At 37.0% G+C, this 19,815-nt stretch overlaps 1 protein-coding gene and 1 long non-coding RNA gene across 4 annotated transcripts in view; both read right to left on the bottom strand.

Moving 5' to 3' along the window:
* Nucleotides 1-573: 573 nt before the first annotated feature.
* Nucleotides 574-19,815, bottom strand: part of LOC135730616 (dynein axonemal heavy chain 2-like) — a 154,444-nt gene continuing 135,202 nt past the window's right edge. Inside the window, exons 68-71 of the mRNA XM_065248516.2 lie at nt 5,552-5,728; nt 1,452-1,526; nt 1,105-1,255; nt 574-1,024 (exon numbers count right to left, since the gene is read on the bottom strand). Coding sequence (XP_065104588.1) covers nt 870-1,024; nt 1,105-1,255; nt 1,452-1,526; nt 5,552-5,728 — 558 coding nt within the window. The 3' untranslated portion in view covers nt 574-869. The remainder of the gene's footprint in view (nt 1,025-1,104; nt 1,256-1,451; nt 1,527-5,551; nt 5,729-19,815) is intronic.
* On the bottom strand, nt 11,550-15,129 carry LOC135730721 (uncharacterized). 3 transcript variants are annotated; one of them, XR_010526055.2, is made up of 5 exons: nt 14,632-15,129; nt 14,233-14,320; nt 14,013-14,127; nt 12,034-12,072; nt 11,550-11,939 (listed from the first exon to the last, which is right to left on the bottom strand). It is a non-coding gene; the product is annotated as an uncharacterized lncRNA (long non-coding RNA). The 3 variants fall into 3 exon arrangements; XR_010526056.2 differs by lacking the exons at nt 11,550-11,939; nt 12,034-12,072 and adding an exon at nt 12,794-13,500 and having other exon boundaries at nt 14,632-15,126; XR_010526054.2 differs by lacking the exons at nt 11,550-11,939; nt 12,034-12,072 and having other exon boundaries at nt 12,794-14,127; nt 14,632-15,002.

The raw sequence follows: 19,815 nt of genomic DNA, 5'->3' as shown, positions 1-19,815 counted from the left end.
GTGACCAAACCGGAAAACTGTGTTGCTCGCTTCCAGTGTATCGTAGCTTGTTATTGTTATGCATAATAGTTTTATTTGTGTTTTTTTTTATTCTAATAGTTGAATGTATGTGAGAAGAAAATGCCCTTGTCAAAAGCTATAAAGTATAAAAAAAGTTATTTTTTATATTATAAATCAGGTGTGTTAAATAAGGAGACATCTAAAACTTTCTGGGAGGGGGGCCTCGAGGACCAGGAAAGGGAAGCACTGGCGTACAGCATACAGAACCGGAAGCGATCTACTATGTTTAACAGGAATGCGGAAGTAAGTTGGGCATATACTCTATTAAAGAAGCCTAAAAGGCTTATTAAAAACTGTAGTGCCACCTTGTGGCCTCTTTTAGACATTTAAAAAATTCTGTTATCATTTTCTCATCCTCAAGTTGTTTCAAAACTGTATAAATTTCTTTGTACAAAACACAAATGAAGATATAAAACAATTGCAACCAAGCAGATCTGAGGCACCATTGACTTTCATAATAGGAAAAAAATAATACCATGGAAGCGAATAGTGCCACAGATACGTTTGGTTTTGGATTTATGTCTACAAATCTGTAATAACAGATGCATGTGAACATGAACATTTATATGAAAATGCTGTTTTAGTTCTTTATTAAACATCTCCATTAAAACATTTTTATATATTCACAGTTGCTCAAGTTTATAAGATGTAAAAAATCCCAGTGTTTTTTTTTCAGCTCGTGCTCTCTTTTAAAATAACATTTAATCTAACTGGTGAAAGAACTAACCAGTGTTTTATTGTCTAACATTAGAAATGCTTTTAATAAGCAGTAAAACAACCCTTAAGGTGTATGTATGTGTATTTTGTGTCTAGTTATCAAGACTCATGAGCAGAGCTGTTCCTCTCTTAATCCAGTGATCATACGGCACAGCTCCCGACTTCAGATCGACAGCCACCACAAATGATGGACGGCCGCTTCCGCCAGACCGCACGGGGTAATAGTAGCAGGGACAGGTGTACATATCTACACAGAGAAGAAAAGCAGGATTAATAGACAAGCTTGGATACAGAAAACTCTAAGTAGGAAAGAGAACGCGTGCTCACTCTTTGCGACCCTCTTGCGGCTCTCCACAGGTTTGAAGTGGATGGTGGGCATAGGGCAGACCAGCTGCATGGGCTCTGCCTCCACTAGACAAGAGGCTTTCTTATCCCAGCCTGCCCCCTCTAGATACAGCCCCTGGATGAGCACTCCATCCTGGAGGAGAGAGGAAAAAGAGAGCTAAAATACAATGAGAAACACACACAGCCATTGAGAGAAGGAATAGCTTTGGATTCATGCCACACGGGGCAGCAGTGGGTGAGCAAGCTAGAGAGAGAGAGAGAGAGAGAGAGAGATGCAAATGTCAGGTGCATCAGCCTTTTCTGGACAGGGGATGGCAGCAGTTACTCACCTTGGGAGGGATAAGCAGATTATTGTCATCTACTGTGGTGACAGTGAACTCCCAGGAAAGTGTGTCTACAGATACCTGCACAACAAACACAATACAGCTATCAGGAACACTGGGCGATGTACAGGGAACTGACTGACACCTATTAAAAACTGTCCACACACACATTTACAGAAATGCCAGGGTCTGGACACTGAGTGCATGCTACAAGGCCACCTGTTGGTGTGTAGACATTTATTTTTCATCTTTCGATCAGTTCTTTCTTTTACTTCATTGTTATTTGGGGGATTGTGTGAAAACAGCTTGAGAATAGTTGAGAATAAACATCATCAGTGAAGCTTTAGAGATAATGAGATACTGTGCCGTAACCCTAACTGTACGTTCACACCGCCGCAGACTTGAGCTTCCAAAGTTACAGGAAGTCATTCAGTTACAATGGAAGTAACTGTGCATTCAGACCACCACCGGCGAGAGCGTCAATGAAAGCTCTGGCTGCCCTGACAACGAAAAGTTGTAGTGGACGCTCGGACGCTCGAATGCATTCTCTGAACTCCTCTCAGGCGGAGGTTTCCGCCTTCCGATTGGTTGCCAGTGAACATTTCCGCCTTCCGATTGGTTGCCACCGAACCGCGTCATATCTCATTACCATAAAGTTGATCTGATTTCAACTCTCCTCGACGCTCACGCTGTACATGACGCGCCGCTGCTCGCCGGAGCTCGCCGCCGGCTCTCATTGAAAATGAATGACTTCCGACCACTTTGACGCTCTCGCCGGTGGCGGTCTGAATGCACAGTTAGCTGCAAGGAGCGTCAAATCCATCGGCGTCGCGTTTTGAGCGACCAGAGTGTCACTCAGACAGTTGAAAGAAACTCAACTTTATGGTAATGAGCTATGACGCAGTTCAGCAGCAAGCAGCGGCAAAACGCCAGCAACCAATCAGAATACAGCTTATATAGACGTTTTTCGCTGGCTGATTCCGGAAAAACATATGATGTAAACTTTCGTTACTACCAAAACATTAGTTCAGAGAAAACAGACTTCAGAGCGGCCAAAGCGTCAACAAGCTTCCCCGTACTTTTTGACAAGCGTCCTTGACCGGGCGGCCTGGGCTTTTTTGGAAGCTTAAGTCTGCGGCGGTGTGAACGTACAGTACCATCCTGCAGAGTGACTTTGAGTTAGACTTTACAATGTATGTCAGTGTTTCCGAGCAAGACCCTATTAATCATGTGAGCAATGTGATTGAAATCCATCTAAGATGTGTAACACCACCCTTCTCTGTTGGGACGTTCTTATGAATCATAAAATCAATGCAATTTCATATTTTCCTCGTATTTTCTGTATGGCTAAATGTAATTGAAGGGTTATACCCACTGATCTAAATAAATGAAGAATAAATGAATGATATCACCATTGTGAAGCCACCGCGCCACCATATTGGTATGCCCAAACACTCTATCAAATAAACTCTTAGTACCAATGTACTATAAACTTTGTGTTATTGTGCTTATATTTAGCTTTATGACAGGCACTGTTAGCTCACTGAAGCAGCATAAAGCTATGTTTATACTCGCCGCGTCCGCGTTGGGTGCGCTTGACCACATTTTGCGTGGAGGTGTGCACGGCATTTATTTTAACTGTGCGCGCGGCTCCGCATCCGAAAATGACCGAACTCGAGGCAATTCTGTCCGAGCAGGCAAGTCTGTGACGTATTTCTTTGATCAATCCAAGCAAAACAATGTAAATATTTATCTGACACTCTGGAAGTAAAGAATGGAAACTTTGCAATTTAAAACACAAATTCTTTTACATGATTCAGAATGTTTGGCTTATATTTGTATTGAATGAACCACTGGACGAGAAATAAAATACAAACCTTAAGATGTCTGTACTGTTTGTTTAGTAAAAATGTTAATGAAATGATAATGTTTAATAAAGACATATTTAAGAGATTGTTGTTTTATTCATGTTCTCATATTTATATATAAAGCTCTGATGTTACAAGCACCAGTGTTGTTCCAGCGAGCGACGACTTCTATTCTCTTCTTTTTGTTTGTTTTTGACGTAATTGCTCGCGTCGCGCCCTGGCGGTTCAAAAAATAGTGCAACAGCGAGCCGCGCGCGCGATCCGCGGAGGCTTGCGTTGCGGACCAAAGCGCGAGTATAAACAAAGCTTAAAGGGATAGTTCGGCCAAAAACGATATTGAACCCATGATTTACTCACCCCCAAGCTGTTCGAGTTGCATATGTCCATTGTTTTTCCGACAAACACATTTTCTGATATTTTAGAGAACATTTTAGATCTTTCAGTTGATTAAATGTAATGTTACGGGGTCCACGACCTTCAAGTCCAAAAAAAGTGCGTCCGTCCTTCATGAAAATAAATACCTTCCGGTAGCGCCGCCATCTTAGTCGCGTCCGCATTCAGGATGAGAGCTTACGCAGCCTACGGAGGCTACTCTGCTGCTGCTCTGTGCCCCCGCCCTCCAAATTTGTCATACGTCAATAAGAAAAGTGCGTACACTACGCTAATACTCTCTCCTGAAAACAGAGGAGTCTAAGATGGCGGCGCTACCGGAAGGTATTTATTTCCCTCAGAAGACCTTTGTTTATCATCCTGCAGCCATTTGGATTTAATTTGTGAAGGATGGACGCACTTTTTTTGGACTTGAAGGTCGTGGACTATGGGTGGACCCCGTAACATTACATTTAATCAACTGAAAGATCTAAAATATTTTCTAAAATATCAGAAAATGTGTTTGTCTGAAAAACGATGGACATATGCAACTCGGACAGCTTGGGGGTGAGTAAATCATGGGTTTAATATCATTTTTGGCCAAACTATCCCTTTAAGGGGGGTTCACATTTCGCGTCTAAAATCGCATGGAAAATGCAAACGTTGGTTTGTTCTTGTCACATGACCTGCGGTGCGCTTGCGGCATTCTGAAAAGTAGAAATTTTTACCTCAATGCGGTGTGGATGCCCCTGGAAAAGACGAGCGCAGCGCGACCGCGTTGCTTCCGTTATGAGGAGATGGTCCTCACTGCGGAACACAACATCCAGGGGGCGGGGTTGGATCTAAATCCAACTCCTCCCACTTTATATACTTTGTTCCGCCAAATGAACCAGTATATTTGCGTTGTTGCAGCCCGCAATTAGTTGCAACCTGTGGTCGCCAACGTTTGCTCTTATCAATTTAAGTCTACATTTGATTAATAATATAGTTGAGAAAGATTCATAATTTAGAAAGTATCACAGTTAGGTGTAAGGAGAGGTACGGACACGTTCCCGACAGTTTGATATCACTGAAGGGATTTATTTGTACATTATCCCACTTAGAACACAGCTATTCCTATAAGAGTAAATATAAAAACAAATTTATTTGATATCTTTTATTAGCAAATAAAAAAAGTAAACCATCTACGAGGGAAACCTGGTAACGCCGCAACACGTGCATGACGTGTCTTGTGGTAAAACTGCCGACCAATGGGATCTCTGGATCGGGATCCAGCTCCGCCCCTGGATCTAAATCCAACCCCGCCCCCTGGATGTCGCGTTCTGCAGTGAGGCGCTACTGGTTATGAGTGCGCATATTGCACGCCTACATTTGAAATAACAAACTTAAGTGCGCAAAAAACGCGATTTGTGAACCGCCCCTAATACAAAGCACTGATCTAAAGTGAAAATACAACTGCACTGTAAAAAACTTGATTCAACTTAAGAAATTTTAAGGCAAACAACTAGCTTACTTTCTTAAGTTGAACCAACAAATATTTTTTCCAGTGTGCTAGTTAACCACCAGCCGGCACAGACGTAAAACAAAATATGTAAACTACAAACACTGAATATAACAAGAAACTAAATAATCATCAGCATGTATGTTTGGTGTCCTGAGAAAGTACAACAGTAAGTATGCATCAATGGTGCTGTAAGCAATAGTAGCCATTCTACAACTTGCCTGACAATCATGAAATTAGATAAACCCCCTTATCTCAGAATTTGCCCAACAAAATTCAAGCTTATTATGGCATTCCAGCACCTATAATTGTGTGTGAATATGTATGAGCCTGATGTTGTTTTGTTGAGGGTGCGCATTTGGGCTCACATTGTGCTGGCGTGCCGAGCTCTGTAACACCGCGGTGAGGAAGCCCGTGGGGAAAGTGAATCCAGAAAGCCAGAAGAGGACAGGAGGGTGAGCCGTCTCTGCCCAACGAGCGAACTGATCCACGCGCTGGCACAAGTCCCGCGTCCAAGATGCCAACGGCTTCAGTGATGGGTAAGCCTGAGAGAGAAAACAGAGCTTCTCTAATGATATGTGCTTTGTGCCTAATGCTTGTGCAGTGGTGTAATTAATGATCTTACCATTCTCCTTAAGGGAGGAAACATTTTCTACTTTTATTTTCTCTCTACAGTAATTTAACACAGGATGAATGAAATCTGGTAAAAGGCACAAGATCAACTTTAAATGCCAGGAAATAACTTACTGAAATCTATCTCTGCCTACATTATGGTCTTCTATTCAGTATTGTGTATTTCAGAGTTCAGCCGGTTTATGATAAGTGCCGCCCAAGGCCAAAGAAGCGAAACGCACACAAAGAAAGAGTTTTTGTGGGTTTGGATGAGACACATTACTGTCTGTCAAGGAGAATATCTTGGGTAGCTGAACCGCAGAATTCAATATTACCACTGGACTTGAAAGACATTCGAACAAATCTTACATAAGCAATTCAAATTGTGCAATTAAATACACATAAAACTGTCACGGCAAAACAGTGTGGTGCAATGTTTTCTAGATGTTTTTTATGAGTCATTCATTTTAATGTTCAAAGAACAAAGATATTGGAGTTTGATAAAAAATCAAAAGTAAATGTGGCTTGTGTCAAAAGAATTAGCATTTCAAACGCAGCGACTGCCACCCAGCACTAGGAAAATACTCATGATTAGTTTCATTTCACGCCGTGCCATAAAACCCCTTTATGCGTTTAGGTTCTCGCTGGCATGAAAATTAGGGTTTTTTATTTTTAATATTTCCAGACGGAATTAAACTGGGGCATCACAGAGAGATAAATGATGTTAAGAGAAGGTTTAAGAAAATGACACAGACATGTTTTCAACATCACGACTTTAGATTAGTATTCATATAAACATTCATTCAAAAGTTTAGGGTCACTTGGATAAAATGTTTCTCTTTGTAGACAAATAATTATTGAAGTGATCTTGTATATCTTAGCGGTAGAGCATTGCATTAGCGGCACAAAATGTAAAGGGTTCGAACCCAAGGAACACACATACAGATAAAAAAGTAGACAAAAATATAATTGCAAAACTAACATTTATTTTACAAAACTGTTTTTGAAATGGATGATTAGAGCCAATATGAAAACTAAGCATCACGTTTGCTACGTTTTTAAAAATGACCCCAGAAATTAAAAGGGTGATTACAAAAAATATATACATTTTTAATGATACAAATAATATATAATTTTTTTGTTGACTTCCCATCTATACAATAATGCTGTGTTTAGGAAGATATGAAGTACTTTTGTACCTGTTTACCACTCAATTACTCAACTAAACCATTAGCTTGCCTGTAAAATATCACATTTTTATGAAAAATTCACATAAATTATTATCTAAATTTGATTTAAATTATTTTCAGATATTGACCTAGATGTTATGTGTTGAATTCGACCATTTGGTGTTTAGAAAAAAAAAACAGTTTTATGGTTACAGTTTAGGAAATAAATCATTTTGACAAGCAGATGCCCATAGAGACCCATTCATTTTACTGGATGTGGCCAACTGCTTAACATCAATACTTGTGACGAGTGAAACATTTTGTGAATTTATATATATATAAGTTTCCTCCATGTGTTTAACAAATAAAATCAATCATTCAATAATATTAATAAAAATAGATACAATTATATTTTATTGCATTTGGAGACAGATTTACCTAAAATTAAGCGTTATATGCAGCGTTAAATGTTTTTTTCCTGTTTTGTATATATTGTGCACATACATAAACTTAAGTATAATATTTTGACTATCTGTTGCAGTTTGTTAAGGTATTTCAAATTATTTAACAGTATTTGAAGAGTTTGGTTCCAAAACGCAATAAATCCATTTTGACAAATTTCGGTAAAAACGTGTTTTCTATACCAAGAAAGTGACAAGATGAAAACCATTATTTTCTGTTCCAAACTTTCACATAGCATCTTTAGATTATAAAAACATAAAAAATTCAAATCCATAACTTGATTTTCAAAGATTTATTATAAAAACGAATAAATTTTTCCACAAAATTCAATAAATCCATGAAGTTTTTTTCACAATTCTATGAATCTATTCAATCAATGTATAAATGTGCATTCATTTTTGCCATTTTATATTCATTTAGTTGAACAGTTGTACACAATGATTAAAAAAATAAACATTAATGGCATTAATCAAAACACTTACTTTGTCATATTAGGAACACTGGCATTGCTGCGGTTATACTTGACGTCGCATGTTTCACAGCGATCAGCTGTGATTCTCGTTGACTTTGAGTAAAATTATGGAAAGTTTTTCATAAGATCCCCTGGGGTCAATGTGTTAGCACGAGGGAAGCTAGATGCTGTCGGGAGAACAAGCACCCGTCCCCCGAGTGCCTCTCGCGTAAATTATTAGATGTTGATGGCTTACGTTTCTTTCGCGTCAAAGAAAACCATCACTTTAATCAATTCTATTAAAGTATTATTTTGTTTTTGTTTGTTTGTTGATTACGAAGTACAAAGTAGATGAGGAAAACTAGGACTCCGTGTACTCAACGCGCCACCATTGTTTGTTTACATTGCGTGGAATGGTGCCCTGTAATGTGTGGACCGGATTAATTGCGTTCTGTAGAAAAGGAGGAGTGGCGTTTATTGCGTTTTGGGAAAAAAGGGAGAAAAGATGACAGAATAACACAGCGGATATTGGATTTTGCATAAAATTAAGAATTTACTTTTAAATACTGACCTGATATAATACTGATTTGGCAGTAACTCATTTTTTTCAAAAATGGCGTTTATTGCATTTTGGAACCAAACTCTTCATTTACACTTAATGACATTTAAATGACAGTTTAATGTAATGTTAACCATAAAGCTACGTAGTTTTTTAAGTTTGATAATTTATTCTGCTATGTCATGTTTATGACAGATTTATGACAAGTTATGATGTATTGGCTTATCTCAAGTTGTCATAACAAAGACAATTTAAACAATGTCATTAAAAGTTGCATTAAAAATGACATAATTGAACAAATGACACTTAATTGACAATTGTCATAAACGTGCATAAAATTTCCTTCATGTTCATGATGTGTCATGTTTATGAAGGTGTCATGTCAGCCTTATAAACACCCCTTCAAGTAAAGTGTTACCATGCTTTTTTCAGTAGAAAGAACAGAATGCGCATCATGTTTATTTACTTAATTTTGCGAAAAGCACAACATTCTGTTTTTATTGGGAGTGGACACAAAAAATAAAACTAGACACTTTAACGTTTTAAATAATGTATAAATGAATGCAAAGTAATGTAATTCTTTTTACGGAGTGATTGAAAAATCAGTGAGTTCAACCATTTTTAAATGCCATAAGGTAATACTCATGCATGTTCCAAATACATGCCAAAAGTGATCACATTTAACCCGACAGGACACAAACTTGGCCAACTTATGAAAAACAGTAAATGTCCACACGGGGTTATTAATGCTCCAAAACTTTATTAATCCACTGCAATGTTTTAACCTCTAGATCTTCAACAGGAAAACATTGTTATCTTTTAATAGCCTTTAAGGTTACGAGGGGTTATATCAACAGTGTCAAAGTGACATACGAGGCCCGACGTCCTCACCACTCACGGGCCAGCAGTTATAAAGAGCACGAAAGAGGCAAGATGGGAGTAAAAAGAGAAATGACAAGAGTCAGTGGCAAATGAAAGTCGTACATCTCAGCAGAGATACGAGTCGCTGCCAAAACATAGCGCTGGACAGAGAGACGAAGTGAGCGCTTGGTATTAAAGGTAAGCTGATGGAGTGAAAGAGAGACAGAGAGACGTAATGAGGGACTGCAGACGACAGAAGGAGAGACGGTCCCAGCTGGAGAGAAAGTCTTAATGGATGCTCTCCACTTGTTTTGTGAAAGGATGGATGGATGCCGGTTGGATCAGTAATAGGTTGTGGGCTTTCTGTAGTTTTCCAAGTAAACATGGCTGTGTTTGTTCAGCTTATTACAGTGCAATTACCCTTAGCAGCGACCCAAGAAGCCTACACACACACACACACACACACACACACACAAACTGATGACCGACTCATACACACACAAATCTACAAATCAGTATAATGAGGCTGTATCAGACAAGGTCTGACATACATACACAGATTGCCCTTGCTGACCTGAACAGACACGCATACACCGGCATTACTAAAGCAGAGGCCTGTAAGCAGTGTGTTTTTGGCATGAACTGAGCAGCTCTCAGTCAATAATAAATGAGAAGTGTTTAAAAACAAGCTGAGAATGTGTGTGCGTTTAATCTTTTTGTATCCTTCACCTCATCTTTTACAGAGCAATCCTCTCACAAGCCATTCACATGCACACTTACACCTCCTACATCCCACTTTCACATACACTCACACAGGGCTTTATTACAACTGCAACATGATCTGGTATGTGTGTGTGATTCATCAGAGTTATACGCTCTGTTACAAGACCCACTGAGCTGACTGCTTAAACAGCATTAGCAGGTGTCGACATGATGGTTGGTAGAGGTAGGTAGTTAATTATGCTACCCTCTATGATACCCTGCTTTGGCCAAATTCTAAGACAGAAGCGAATATACTGCACATACTGTATCCATGGCTAAAAATATTCGACAAACTCAGTGGAAGAAATGAATATTTAAATTAATAAATGGTTGATAAATTGAGAAAAATGTATACTTGTTTACTGATCCTTCAGCTTAGTTGTAGAGCAATCCAAATGTAATTTTTTTACTTTTACTACATTTGGATTTGGATATATATATGGGTGTGTGAGTGTGTGTGTTAATTTTGTTACTTTTGCTATAGTATATTAAAAAAAAAACATTAAAAAACATGTATTTTACCTTTTACTTACTAAAAACTACTTTTTTTAATATTTAAAAACAATTGCAGTTTTACATATAAGAGCCAAAACACTGTAAAAAATTTGCTGTAATTATGCAGCTGGTTGCCAGTAACTTACTGTAGAAGAAAAAGACTGAAAATGTTTCATGTTCATTTAACTTTGAACAAACTGTTGACAATAAATAACATAAATGTAAAATCTACAGTAATTTACTGGCAGCTAGTTGCCAGTAATACCCAGTAATGCTGTAATTTCTACAGAAATGTTTTACAGTGTAGTTATGAACAACTATGAACATTAAACAAATTTTTAAATGGCAATTTTTATGTGACTTTTTTATGGCGACACATCAAGCTTCACGCGGTCCAACACAGTCAGCAGTATCTTACTCATTCCACATTGTAAGTTGTTTGAAAAAAACATAATTAACATATTAAACTACACTGTAAAAAGTTTATTGTCAAATTAACAGTAACTTACTGGCAACAATTATCCAGTAGTTCCTGTATTTCAAACAACAGTAAAATTACTGTAGAAAGAATGACAGTAGTTTAAAGGATACTGCAAAATGAAGTACAGTATTATACTGTTTTTTGTAAGATCCAACATACAGCATTTTACTGTTATACTGGAAATGTTACTGTTATTTATTTTACAGTATAAAATATATACTACTGTATTTTCCAATTTTACTGTTATTTATTTTACAGTGTAAAATATATACTACTGTATTTTTTCAATTTTACTGTTATTTATTTTACAGTGTAAAATATATACTACTGTATTTTTTAAGATTAAATTAAATACTGTTATTTTATTGGTTGATGTTAAATATAAAGACAACAACTATATCTTTAAAAGCAGAAAATTTATTGTGCAGTTTTAACTGTATATTTGTAACAATATTAACAAAAATAACAAAAAAATGATTAGATTTTAAACAAAAAGTAAAGAAAAAATAACAAAATCAGTCAGCAATCAATGAATCCAATTGTTGCCATAGTGTAGTTACCCTAAATGAGAAAACCACATCATACAATACAGTGAAAAGCATAATTACAATACAGTTTTTTGTAGGTAGTATGGGTGGTGGTGGCAGGATGAAGGTGTAGGTCAGTAGTAGGCAACGTCGGTCCTGGAGTGCCGAAATCCTGCAGATTTCATTTCCAACCCTGATAAAACCTCGCCTACCTGTAGTTTTCTGGTGACTCTTCAGATCTAGTTGTTCAGGTGTGTTTGTTTAGAGCTGGAGCAAAACTCTGCAGGACAACGGCACTCCAGGACCGACATTTCCTACACCTGGTGTAGGTGGTGGGGGCGTCATATACAGTAGGGGCGACAGCACTTGTGATAATCCTGTAACAAATGATAAAACAAATTAATAATAAGTCAAAAAATTAACTAATCATCTAAAATGCTTGTTTTTAGCAATAATGTACTTTGAGCTCACCAGTTATAATCTAGAACATGGTCAAGTCTCGAGATCCACCTTGAGAGAACAGAGAAAATATTACGAAGAATGTTACAATAACATTACTGAAAGCTTAAATAACCCAGTCGCAGTGCTGGTTGGTGACTTCTTTTTCAAGGGTGCACGATGCAAAGCTTGTCACAACATGTATTTAGCGCGTCATGTAAACTTATGTGTATCACGCATCATGTCAAAATGCGTGTCTGCTGCAGATGCTTCAAAGGGGTTTATTATAAACGATCTCGCTAAATCTCATGTGTAATCAAAGTTTAGTGTTAAGTTAGTGTCTTGCGAGTATTTTGTGAAAGTGAGTGTCATAAAATCATAAACCCTTCTGACGCTTTTACAGCAGGCACGTATTTTCACATAAGGCAAGATGCACATGGTTAACATGACACAACGAACGCATACTTTGACATGATGAGCAACACACATTACACTCTGAACACATATTTTGAATTTGCACCACTTAGGAGAGAAGTCACCAGCCACCACTGCGAAGTAGAATTACATTTTGAATAAATAATATTTAATAGACCACAGGTAGACTATTAAATATTTTTGCACGATTTTACACATTTCAGTGACTAAAACATGACACAAATATTACCCCATAAATAGGGGTGTGCCGGTTTCAGAATTGGTGATGTCGGTTATGACATGAGTCAAATGTGACGGTTCGTAACATAACTGTCGGTGGGGTGTGTTTTGCTCGTTTAAATGATCGTGGATTGACGGGAAAGTGTCATTTTACCATAAAATCATGAATGTTATGCCAAGTGTGTTTCAAACAGTAATAATGTTGAACAATTTAACAGAAAGCAATGAAATATTTAAAAAACACACTATTGCAAGAAGACTGCGCTGTCACTCTCTGCCCAGCATAAATTAATCCTCTATCTATCATCTATCTTAATAATCTTTAGAGAAACAAATTTGTGCCATGGGCTTTTTATGTCTGTAATTGTGTCTATATATATCTGTCAGTACAGAACAGCACAAAAACAATGTGGATTTAAAGCGTATTGAAGAGGTTTTGCTCATAAATGCAGGTAAAAGAAAGTAATGTGAACTTCAGATTGTTATTAAACTGCACACTATGCGCTGCAAACGCAGCCGGTGTAAAAGCACAATGGCCACGCGCAGCAAACGCTCTCCACAGACGCGCTGCACAGTGCTCACCCGGCGTTTGAATAAACTAGACACTGATTAGCTACTTGCTCTACGTTTCTTTAAAATTAACAGCAAGCAGTGAATGTGCGTTCAGGAGAGTTAGTAGGTTAGCATGGGAGGATTTGAACTTGAAAAGCGGAGTGTACTGACGGAAGAGATGATTTGAAAGGTGAGACTTTGTTTAATATGTTTAATCTCAAAAGTAACCGAAAAGTAACCTGGTTTGTCCTGTATGTCAGCGCGTTGTCAGTGTTGCTCCGCTCTGTATTTTCACTGCGTGAGAACATGAGGGGGCGTGTAACACAGACTGTTAACAATTGTTTTTAATTAGTATTTTAAAATTCTTTGATAAAAAATGTTTTTAAAAATATTTTAATAACACGGTTTTGCCGGTTATAGAGTTCTAATGACGGTGTTCAACTATAACCGTCGGTCTCACGGTTATATAATGACCGTCACACCCCTACCCATAAATAATAACTGGTGTATGAAATAAATAAATGTGTTAACTATAATAATTATTATCAATAAACACAAAACTAATTCCGTATAGACCATTCCAAACTTAAGACGTTAAATGAACAAATTTACACAAAACTATATACGAACCAATTACCACTAAGTAAGGTTTGTTATGGCAAAACAATTTATAGAAATACGTTGTTTGTACAATTTTAGAAGTGTTATAGACTGTCTTTTGTAGTCACCAAAAATGTTTAACGTTTAGTGTGCAATGATGGGTTTGGACATGCTACACTGAAGGAGACAAAAAAGAGATACAGTACCTCTGTTACCTCCACTTTCAGGATATTGACACCATCCATTCTGATGCTGGCTCCTCACATCAAGGTGGTTTAAAGTGCCATGAAAAATTGTTGTTGGTGTTAGCTTTGCTGAATCCTGTGAAAATAACATGTACTGAGTAACTAAAAATACAAGTTAAAGAGATGAGTAATAAATTGCATCAAAATCTAACCTCTATTGTTAGCCAAACTCAAAACTTACATTTTCCAGACAAAAGGTAAACTTGCTGTATTCTCAAGATGAAGAAATAAAATGAGCAGTGCAGGGTTTTTCTCCATATCAGAAACACCTGTGTAAACATAAAAATAAAACACAAGTTATTGCCACACTGATTAAAATATACTGTACTAAGTATGGGAGCTGTAAGAGATTAATACACACTCATTAAATACACTCAGCAAGTAGTTGCTTACCTATAAATATTAAAATAATTATTGGATAAATTTCATCCTTGTTAATGTGCTCCCAACTGATGTGCTGTTCCAGTTCTGTGCATTTTTCAAGTGTATAGGCAGTTCCTGACCAAACGCTTGACCAGTCCAGTACAGTAAAGTAAAGTAATTGTTCAACATTTCAAATTGGGTATAAAAAAAATTATACCTTTTTGAGCCAGTATGTCCTGTCTTCAGATTTAGATGAAGGTCCTTCCCAAACCACATCTTGATGTCATAAAGAATCTTAAACACATAACATTTCAACAGAATGATTCAGGGCACTTGCACAGTTATACCTGAAAATGAATAGATTTTGTTCTAACTCAGATGATCACATGATATTGTCATAACAACATAATAATAAGTAAGATATTGTTTCTGTCTTAATAGATTGATTGCAGGCTTTGCCTGATGCTAAATGCATGGTAAAAAAATTTTATTAACAGATAATTGAACCACGTAAAAAAATAATAATAATTGAACCACGTGACTTCTCCCGATCATCCGGGACATATGACCAGTGGTGTAGTCTACGTGATACGCAGGTATACGCCGTATACCCACTAGAAATTGTCAAGGATTTCCGTATACCCACTAAAAATAGCGCGAGGATGCGTAACAGCATGGTTTTGTGACATTTTTAAAGTTTAGTCATAATATAGATGTGAAGCATTGACCATTAGCATGATACACTTGCTACTTTAGCGGGTTGCAATACATATTAGGCTATATACTTCATGCCGAACTGCGCGATCCGATCGGCGTCTGAATTTCTATGAAATCAGATTACTATAGTGACGCGAAAGTAACTGGGGAGCAGACTGGCGAGTGACAGCAAAGTACCGCGAGTTTTCACATGGAGAAATCTGCTTTTGTTTTTTTTTTGAAAAAAACATGTGTGAGTAAACAACATTTAAATCATCAGTCCAGTTTATTACTTTATCTGGAGGTAAGGCTCCAAATGCAATAAAATAAGCCCGTGATTATATCCTGATGATTTTTAGCTGCCTTCAGTTCCTCTGCATGTTTGCTTATGCTTCACAGTGTTAAACTTCCCTTCTCTGTGTTCATTTAGACTAACTGTATTCCGTACACAACGATGTTCCGTACAGATGACATTTAACTGCCAATAACTCAATAAATAATTTGAGATCACACACAAAAGTCATATCTGTGTCATCCTCATTTCCCCATCTTTCATCCACGACCAGGAAAGAGAACCTCATGCAAACTGTTTCAGTGATTATTCAGTAAATCTGCGGTGTGCGCCTCTTGTGTTTGAAAACGGCCGGTGGGCAGGCTTATGCTAACAGACTGCAGCTTCAGGGGGAGACAAGTGGGGCAGCAAAAATGTGGATTTCAGTTTAATTTATGCTTCACACTTTATTTACGTCTTTATAAAATGAATGATTTTTATCACAAACTGTTAAATATATTACCTTTTGTTGAAAAAAATATTTGAAATTGGAGTATTTAATGTTTAAAGTCGGTTGCGTCCGATGACTGCATAGAGCCAGTCGGATAGCACGTCTGTCAGTACCATCTTGTATGCAGTGATTATGTTTAACTTAACTTTCATCATGCTTTAACAAATTAAAAAACATCACAATCAAGTAAAATAAAACATTATTTCATCTTTAATGTCCATTTTCGTAGCTGAAATCAAGTTTTGCGCTCTGTACGGAACATCATTGTTAGCATGTACGGAACACCGTTTTCCCTAATCATCTTTCGTACACAGGCGGAGGAGGTACTTTTTCTCACTTTTCTCAAAAACTATTGGTCCAAAAGACATCAATCAAAGTGTAAATCACACAATGGGCCTTCTCCCAGAGAATGCGCACACAAACATGCTTATTTTGAGCAAGTTACATCGAGGAGTAGACGAAAGCTTGCGGAAAAGCCCGAAAGTGTACGGAACACAGTTAGTCTACGTTATATATCTACGTTCAAGATGTATATGATCTTAAACTTCTGTGAGGAAATTCATCTCTGCGTTGATGTTCAGTTCAGACTTGCAAATTAAATATCATTTTCTTCACTCTGGTTTGGGTGTCTAATATTAGGCTACATGATGGTCTTGTAATAATAATTAAGTATAAGCCTATTTTCATTTTTAGACAATGCTTATATTATACAGTATGCAAAAATAAGCTTTTATATCAATGACTACGCAAATTAGAGTTAATTCATGGTCATCTTAAATGTGTATTAATTAAAAACATTTACACCATTAAATTACACATGGTAATGTTATCAATAGTTGTCAGATAATAGCTGTTGAAAGAGTGGATATTTTGTTCTCGTTCAATGCACGTGTTAGCCACAGATTGAAGATTTATTTAATTTTAATTAACAGTTAAATAACTTTTGTCCCTGAGATAGATGTTGATTAACACTAAACCAGTCTAAAAATGGGGTGAGAGGGAAAAATCACAGTATACTCACTACAAAAATCTAGACTACACCACTGCATATGACCATCATGTAATGGCAGCGTATACAAAACAGGGATACAAAGGAAAACGTTGATCATTGGATTAATCCATATCAGGTCCTAGAACACATTTTCAGATCTCATGTCAGCAGAACACTAATACATTTTCACATAAATATTCGCAGATATTACTTAAATCCACAATACATCTTTGTGTATGGATAGTCCTATTATTAGCAGATGAACAAAAGTTATGTGACTGAAAAGAGTAAGGCTTTTATGAAACTACACAATAATAAGTTAGTACTCACCCACTGTTTAAAAAAGCACTGCTGGTCTCAATCCAAGTGAGCACACAAACACACCGCCACGCAAGCACAGGATCTCTTCAGTGCGATGTCCGCTGAAGTGATGATATCCCCGCGATAGACGAAAGGACCAGCATGCAGGCGTAAAACTACCGTAGAAAATTTGTCGTGGACTGTAGCCCAGATTTACATACACTAATAAAGAAGATAAAACATTGTTAAATCTATTATACGTCTTTTCAAAACTTCTAGCTGCCATAATGTTCAGTCAAGTTCATGTTCAGTCATTAATGTATTATTTTAAACCTATTCCACAGATATTCATTAAACAACGTATTCTGGCACAACATAATTCAAGTTTATAACGTTATTTATTTAACACATTAATTTCTTTCTCTTACTTACCTCAGCAAAGTCTCTGTCAACACAACACGATAAGCTCAGACTCGCCCTGACCGTTAATTTGAAAATGTCCTGCGCGGGGTTTTACACAGTGAACGTGCTTTATTTTGCACACAGGCAGACAATCATTGTGTAGTTGCAGAAGTTGTTTGCTGTTATGACAGAAATTAAGTAAAATTTAGCCGAAAGAACCCTTTAGTGCCAATAAAGTCTCATACCAGATATTGCATATAGCACTTACCAGATAATGATGAAGTGAGTGAAGACAAACACGACGACACAATATCTCGTATAATAGCACGCTGTCAATTTGTGGTCAAAAAATTTATGTTAACATATACGTATTAATATTCACCCAGCAGATATTAATAAAGAAATACGCGCTAGATGAGCAGAACAGATACGACGACACACACGCGTTCTCCCACTCCCCCTACTGACAGAACTGAGGAGCACATCACGTGACCGACTCGCGCCTGAACCCTCCGCATTTGTTTAATCAAATTCTAAAATTAGCGCTTTTTTAACTAATCGACTGTTATTTGAAGATTATACATATATATTATCGCCTAAACTAATCTTAAAAATACATTTTGTGACCCAGAGGCAACAATATTAAGAACTGATGGTATGTCTATTGAATTGGCTGGTGATTTCATTAAAGCCTCAGAAAAGGCACCTGATTTATGTTAAAGGAACACACCGAGCATCTGATGTGAAAACAGACATTAAACCAAATATCTCACAAAAAAATTAAGCATTTAAGATATAAATAGACGTTTGTCATTGTGTTTTGCAGTTGGTTGGTAATACTGTATTCAGAGTAATATTTCCCATAATGCATTGGAAAACTACAGTAGCCTACTGTACAAAGCTTATGCAGTAAAAAACTGTTGAAAATACATTAAAATACTGTGGAAACAACAAATCTATAGTAACAAACTGTAAACAACTTATACAGTAAGAAACTGTCGAGAAAAACAGTAAAAAACTGTGAAAACAACGAAAATTATTTACAGTGTACTCCATGTATTGAGTATTGTTTTCGTTTTATGAAAATATTATTACACCGCTTCTTACAAACTAGGTGGAGATATGGGAGATATTCCTTTTTAAAGTATTTGCTTTTTCATTTAAAACATATCAGAATTAGGCCATACACATTACGAACTATTATAAACATTAACCAAGCAGATTATGTCGTATATATTCTGTACTGTAATCGCATTTTTGTAATAATATATATAGTAGCAGAATAAATATTTTTATCAGCATAATATTAGTTGTTTTTAATTAATTATTGTATTTATTGTGTTTACTGGTAGTTTCTATGAAAGGTTTTACTGGATGGATTTGTAAATACAGATCATGAGTGCATATGTGCCACATACACATTCGGCTCTTGTGCATGGGGTTAAAACAAATGTTTTGTAGAGATTTACTGCATTTGTATTAGTTATTATGGCAACCCCTAACTGCACAAATAATGTCTGTCTTTCTGGATTTCATAATAAACATTAAACAGCCAGTCAAAACGGCACACTTCTGTCCTTCGCAATAGACTACCATTAGCTTTAGTGGCTCACCAAAAGTCATAAACCGGAAATCTTAAAGATGGCGGCGCCCGCATTTACGTCAAGAAAAAGGTGGATATTTTAAAGACATATAAACAGCCTTTCCATTGTACATTACATACAGATATAAATGTCGGGCCTTCGCCCCCTAGTGGTAGCCGTGATGAAATTGCAGTTTAATCGTAAATCTCTCATGGGAGGGAAGCTCGGTCCAGAGCAAGAACCTTTAATCTACGAATATATTTATAGTTAATAATTAACTTACCAGTAATCAATTGTTTTAAAAATATTCAAGTGTTACTGATAAAGTGAAACAAAAATAATTGTTTTGTTCAAAACACACTGATGAAATACATCCCTTCCTGTCAGCGTGTCACATCCTGTGTAGTCGCACAAGTTTATTTTCTTGAATGCATCCAAAGCTTGAATTGGATCGGATAATTATGCACCGCAGATGGCTGGCCCCCCATTCAGACACTTTACGACTCTCATTCCGTGTTTTTGGCCTTCATTTGTCATGTTCAGTGGAAAGGTAAAAGTAACCACACTGAATTTAAATCAGACTATATGGCCGTTTCTCAATCGGAAGGCTGCAGCCTCTGGAGGTCGCATTTCCAGGCTGCATACGT

Source organism: Paramisgurnus dabryanus, chromosome 2 (assembly GCF_030506205.2).
Source record: "Paramisgurnus dabryanus chromosome 2, PD_genome_1.1, whole genome shotgun sequence".
In the NCBI taxonomy this organism is placed as follows: domain Eukaryota; kingdom Metazoa; phylum Chordata; class Actinopteri; order Cypriniformes; family Cobitidae; genus Paramisgurnus; species Paramisgurnus dabryanus.
Note: the sequence above shows the minus strand (reverse complement) of the source record. Positions and strands in the feature narration are given on the sequence as shown.